This window comes from Ischnura elegans, chromosome 2 (genome assembly GCF_921293095.1).
Source record: "Ischnura elegans chromosome 2, ioIscEleg1.1, whole genome shotgun sequence".
In the NCBI taxonomy this organism is placed as follows: Eukaryota; Metazoa; Arthropoda; class Insecta; order Odonata; family Coenagrionidae; genus Ischnura; species Ischnura elegans.
In genome coordinates, this window is record NC_060247.1 from 22,749,755 (window position 1) to 22,756,216 (window position 6,462).

Consider the following 6,462-nt stretch of genomic DNA (forward strand, 5'->3'; position numbering starts at 1 on the left):
TTAATTACACTTCCATACAACATCTAACAACCTAGATGCCCGTGGAAAATTATAAGAATAAGGTGTCATGTAGCGGCATTTATAGCTTTTTGTAAATGCAAAACCTAAGGATTTGATTTCCCATGAAGGTGAGTTTTTTCCTGTTAGGAATTCATACATGTATATTTTATACTCACAGAATTCTTGAGGGTTAAGCGTTAATTTGTTTTGGAACTTTCCATGCAATTTGTTCAGAATAAGTGTAAATATTCTAATATCTGTTTTTTGCTTTTGTAAGCACGAAAAAACAATGGGGAAGTTGTAGAAATTTTTTTCATCGAAGTAATACATGATTCTTATAGCAATTTTCACCAGGAATCCATTGCTACCAATCAAATTTCTTGTAAACCTTTGATTTTATCATTAAAATTCATTTAAAAAAATGAAATCCGTCTGCTACCGCGATGTAAGCTCTGATTGTTGGTGACGTCATTTCTTACCACGGCTTTTTCCTTTTGCGTGCAAGTCCGTGGAAGCTACAATGAAGCAGTCGTTAATTGAATATTTTCGTATTTTTAATCCGTAATTTCTTCGAGAAAATTTATGACTTTAGTTAGTCATATCAAATATTTTTCATCCATTTTCTGTATTCGAAGAAAAAGAATGTATCGAATTTATGCGAAATGGAAGACGGTTCCGTGAAAGGCTGTAGCGATAATCTCCCAAAGGTGTATTGTATAATGATGGCATTATATTTTAAAAGTTACCCGGACTTTTTGGCTGCAGAATTTAGAGATTAAAAGGCTTCGAGGTAAGTTTTTCTAGTATATTTTGGCATTACTGGACCAGGTTTTGCAAAGTAGCAGTGGTGAAAATTTCTGCATTAAATATTGATGCATCTAGTCAGTGAAAATACAGTTTATATTAGCGTTTACACTTAAAATATCTGTCTGCTTTAGTTGTCAGTATAGGAGTGACCTGCTCGGTCAAAGGAAAGTATGATGCTGGGAAAGCTGCCGCTTTCCATGCATGGGTTAGCGACGTCTCTGTACGTAATGACAGTGATGCTATCTATCTTGCTCGTACTTGCTCCAGAGTTGATTGGCTAAATTTAACGTCATCTTCGAGTTGAATGGACTCAAATATGTCAGAATTTTTCCGTAAAAATGCATAAAGTATTTAGAATGAACTACAATAATAACAGTTAAATATATATTTATTATCTAAAATCTACATTTGGTCTAATGTATGAATTTTATATGTGTACTCAGTCACTTTTTTCTCCATCCAAAAGGTTTTCGTTGATCATGCAAACAATCCGCTTGATGTCACCGCTTTCCTTCCTCTGTTATATATGCACCAGTTAATCCATGTTTGCTCGATTGGCATGTGGGTGGTATCTTCGTTAAGTTTCTGCTTCTCGTGGGTCAAGTTCTGTGAATAGGAGAAGTGTAGACATAAGAATATTTATTTATATAAACTATGTATCAACCAATAAAATTTATTTCCATGTATTTTTGTACACAAGTTCGTACTTTCCGTACAATTTTTATTTTTTTGGCAAAGTTTAGGTCTTTTTTGTTCCTGTTATATTTATTTCTGTGGAAATTATCAATTGACTCCCTTAAGAATCTATTGTGAAAAATAATCTAGTGTTTTTTTGTAAAATCATAGGCATTCCATATTTGTAAATTGTTTAGAGCCGTGTCCAAGAAGAAATATTTGCTGTCATTGATCCATCAGAGGAGCTATGTTGTGTTTTTGATATCCAGATGAGAAATGTTCCACATGCTTTTTTTGAGAGCATAATTAGGCTGTAAATCTTTGTCACTTGGCCCCTATCACTCTGAATTCGCTATTTTCACTCATCAACGTTATCTTAGCAAGATTCCCAATTCACAACATAGCCTTTCGCCTTGTTTTGAAACAAACCCAATATTGACTAGAAAGAAAAACACGGACCTACGACTGTTGACAGGAAAATGGTGCTTATCGTTAATTCCATGCGCGTGGAAAGTGTTGCTGCGCATTTCACGACCATCTACAAGTGGCTCACTCTGCCCAATTCACTATTTTATTTGTAACCAACCACGGCTTTTCTTACGATATGTAATCCCATGGAAAAAATTAACAATGACGGTGCAATATTTTCCCAGAACGGAAATGAGTCCACAGAATTTTAATTGTCAACATTTGGAGAAACATTTATTTTATTCTGGATTAAGGCTTTAAAGTTATGTGTCCACAACGCACGGAAAAGATCACCATTCACAAAAAAATTTATATATAATGTGGATACTTAATATTAGTCCCATATTGGATTCGACATGTTTTAGGCTCGACTTTTGCAGTTGTGTTCAAGTATATACATTTCAGTGTGACAGACCCTACTGTTACAGAGGTCCTCACCTTCTAATTAAAGCTTCCGCTGAAAGCTTGCGCTTGACTGCTCGAAAAAGAGTTGGAGCCGTTACTGAAACTTGAGGCGCCGGCTGCTGCTGCGCTGCTGCTACCCCTGTTGCTCCCATTGTTACCATTTCCGTTGGCAAGTTCGTGCTTGTTGTGATAGAACGAGGCAGGTTTCTTGCTCTGATGGTTGGAGACGTAATGGATGGTTCCGGTCTTCATGTCCGGAAAATACATGGCCATCATTCCATTGGCGAACATGTTAACCTGCGGTCCCTCGTCCTCCACGGCCGCAGTTTCCTTCTGGTCTTCCGCGGGCTCCTCGGCGGCTGCGTCGTGAGCCGCCGGCTCTTCCTCGCCCTCGGCCTCCACGGCTTCCGGCTCTTCCTGTGGCTGATGTTGCTGCTGCGACTGAGCGTCCATGAGGGCGAGGAAGTCCATCATGCTGTCCATCATGGGATTTGCCATAGGGTTCGCCATCGGGTTCGGCATCGGGAACTGGGAGGCCATGTGTGTCATCATTGCTGAATGAAAAAGAGATGTTGGTTAGTCGTTGTTCATGGTGCTCTTAATAATATATATCATACCTCCCATTTATTGGCGTGGCTAGAATTCATAATTTTTTTCGTAATTCTTTCGAGCAAAGTATGTGTTAGAAACCCTTTCATAAATCTGTGGGCTGTAGTTATGAATTGGCATATTAGCAATAATGCTACATTGGAATTGGCAAGGCTACGCTGGGTGTAATTACTTTTTCAAATTTTATTAACTTTTTTATTAGAAAATTGGTATTTTTCAGGGTCTCCTATTTGACCATTGTCATTGGTGACCATTTACTTTAGATTCTTTGGCAGTTGTAGTGAAGCGTGTCAGTATAGATTAACGATTAGTTAAATTGACGTAATAGCAGAATTCATTAATTCTTATTTTCAGACCGGGCAAAATTTAAGTTGGCATTATAAAACCGAGCCTTAATTATAGAATTTATCGCACCTTTGAGTACGGCTCGTTAATTCGATTATAAATGCGTTACTACAGTGTGTTCCATATTTGAAACTGCGGTTTCTAATGTAGCTCACGCGCAGGGCACCTATGGAGATTTTCCAAGTTTACCTCCATAAAGCTCCCGATGCGTAGTCTCCAAATTTCGCCATCCAATGTAGCACGATATCCTTGAAAACATACTCGAAATTATCGAGGGAAATATATTTTCCATACAGTTTGCATTAAAAATTATGCAAAACATATTATTATTTTTCGAAACCTTTTTCCCTCGATTTCCGGCAGCTGGTTTTCTACTCTATATTGAGACATGCGCAGGCTGTTTCTTTAATCCTTTTCTCAACTATGAAGTACTTAAATTTATAATTAATTTAGGTGATAATTTGATTTTTGAAAATGTATAACTTTAGGAAAAGAAGTTAGGAATTTTGGTGAGGTAAAAAGTACTCGACTGCTTACTTACGTATAATACGATTTAGATTATATATGTTTGGTATGAGATTTGGATAAAATTAAATTTTTTTATTATTTTAGTGCATCATAACTTTATCCCAATTAGAATGATAGCTACGAATGCTCAGAAATACTACGGCGCACACTGGTTCTAAACATCTTGTCTAATCTTTCTTCCCTGCTCATCTTCCAATCGAAAACGAACATCGCAATTTTAATACTCATAATATTTAGTAAATTCTTATTTTCATAGCGCATCGTCACCATGTTCCCTGTATAATTCATCACTATGTATTTGCATAACTCTCTACCGATAAATGCCATGCAATCTGTGACAGCTCCTGATCACGAAAGGAAGGTTACTAGAGACTAATAATGAAATTGGGACAGAGTTCAGCTCTTGAGTAAGCACTCATAATTACCATTGTAGCAATTATTGCAAATGAACATGGCGATGGGGTGACACAAACAACGAAATTCGAGCTCGGAAATGTTGCGCAAATGATGTGTGGACGCGTAACATCGCCGGATACATGTATCAAGATGATAATCGAAGTATCCAATATAGGTGTTGCCGAGGGCAACGTGCTTGCATTAAGCGATTATCCTACTGTGTGCACGTGGCTTTAGTTTTCTTGCAAAGACTTTCACCGTAGTCAATTATATCGAAAATTGTCGTCGGATGGTTTCGTCTTTGCATTTTAATATCACTAATAAAATCATCAAATTATTATTAAAGCATTTGGAGGTCTCACGTGACAATGGGCATTGCCGTTTTACATTGAGGGCATTGCCTTATGTTGAACAATATGCGATTAAGGGACCACGATTCAAAGTCCCATCTGTACTAAAGTGATTTAAGACTGTACCTTCACTTTTTGAAGGCCCTACATACAGCTTCCAGGTAGGAATGAAGTTTAAAAAAATATTTTCATCCCGTATCGTGATTTAAACCCGGGTTCTCGGATAGTGAACACTCCAGCTACCGCATCAACTCAATCTTCTCTTTAAAGCGTAAAGCTTCCCTTATAACTTTATAGGACTTGTTTTCCGAGTGTTTTTGGAGGTAATTAATGAATTGCATTTCTGAATCTTGAAACGTAGGAAAAAGATACCTTTTGATGGCAATTCATGATGTAATGAAAGTTATTATCTGATATTTATAACATCTAATCATCAGAAATAAATGTGATTGTTCATGGAGCTCATCAAATAATGAGAATAATCGCTAGCGTGCATATTTACCTGTGCCATTGTCTTATGCCCATTATTATATACACATCCCAGTTAACTGACTCGCATGATATTCCTACCCTATTCTCCCTTTGTTTTTGCCCTTATTTCCCACGAGAATGTAAAGTTTATCTCGGGTTGAGTGACTCACCTTTTTCGAAGTCCTCGTCGCTCATGGTCATAATGGTGGCGGCGGATGAGACCGCGAATGCGGCGAAAAGGAAGGCCAGGGTTCTCATGCTGCACGCTTCTTCAAAGACGTCTCCCGATTTGGAATGAAAGGATAGGATGTCGAAGCTTCAACGGCGGTTCCCTCGGAGTCGTTTAAGCCGTCAGCAAACGTGCTTTTGGCGCCCCTGTTGTTTTCACCGTTTAACACTTCGTAGCTGGACTCACTCTATCGCTCTGTGACGGATTTCCGTGTAGTCCCCGTCTTATAGGTACCTACCTACCCCTCGCTGCCCCCTCCTCCTCGCCCGCCTCGCGTGAATTACTCCCACAACCTCAGATGCTCGCCGTGCGCGTTCTGCACGTATTCACCAAAAGTGATTCGTTCGAGGAATGCCAAGTGAGGGAGCTCAGGGGCGGCGGGATGGGTTTTTGGTTCCGGTGAGTCCATCTCCGAGAGATTGGACCGGTGCCAGACCATTGTCGTCTCCATAGAGATAGTATATCTATTTGTTGTGATTCCATTTTGATATTCGGTGGGGAGTGATGCTGTGAAAAACCCACTGTATCCGGTTCTTAAAACTTCATTTGTTTCGAAACATGGATGTTCCCTAATGATGACCCAGTTGCGGGGGAGTTGTTTACCATTCTCCCTCGATTTAAAATTCAATTTATTTGGCCACCAGCCGTCTCCTTCCATTTGACCTTGTTATTGTTGACCGGGAGTGAGTACTTTTAGTTCGCACGGAATAAATCGGGGCATCTGATTTACTTAAATTACTTGCCATTTCACGTTCATCGCTCACATAAAAAGCCGTTTCTTCACGAATACTGGTGGCTTATTTTAACATTTATTTTTTCCCTGAAGGTTTTTTTCGGTATACGTTATAAATGATGGATACATTGACCAGTTTTAGGATTGCTAAACTTAAATGATTTTGGCATTTTTTGATATAATATGGATAAAACTGTGAAGAAGCAAGAAAGGAAAGGAATTAAGACAAGGGTGTGCACAGTCCTTGTAATTTTAAATGCTTACATCGAGAAAGCCGCAAAATGAAATAGAAAATAAGGCTTTGGGTTTCAGTATCCACGGAGGAAGAATTTCATGGCTGCGAATTTATGACAACATAGCAGTCGTGACGGAGGATGATTTGAAAAAGACTTAGTTAAGTATAGAAAGCACGATGGCCAGATATCAGCTGAAAATTAACAGAAAGA

The 6,462-nt window shown here is 38.6% G+C and overlaps 1 protein-coding gene across 1 annotated transcript; it reads right to left on the reverse strand.

Moving 5' to 3' along the window:
- Window positions 1–1,177: 1,177 nt before the first annotated feature.
- On the reverse strand, window positions 1,178–5,493 carry LOC124174009. Its single transcript, XM_046553156.1, has 3 exons — window positions 5,225–5,493; window positions 2,389–2,909; window positions 1,178–1,413 (listed from the first exon to the last, which is right to left on the reverse strand). Exons 1-2 carry the CDS (start codon window positions 5,310–5,312, stop codon window positions 2,392–2,394), a joined length of 606 nt encoding a protein of 201 aa, XP_046409112.1. The 5' UTR covers window positions 5,313–5,493; the 3' UTR covers window positions 1,178–1,413; window positions 2,389–2,391.
- Window positions 5,494–6,462: the final 969 nt, after the last annotated feature.

Coding starts and splice junctions, on each gene's coding strand:
- LOC124174009 (XM_046553156.1), bottom strand. CDS start 5,312: ATGAGAACCCTGGCCTTCCTTTTCGCCGCATTCGCGGTCTCATCCGCC. Junction 2,910..5,224: donor CGACGAGGACTTCGAAAAAG/GTGAGTCACTCA, acceptor TTTTTCATTCAG/CAATGATGACACACATGGCC.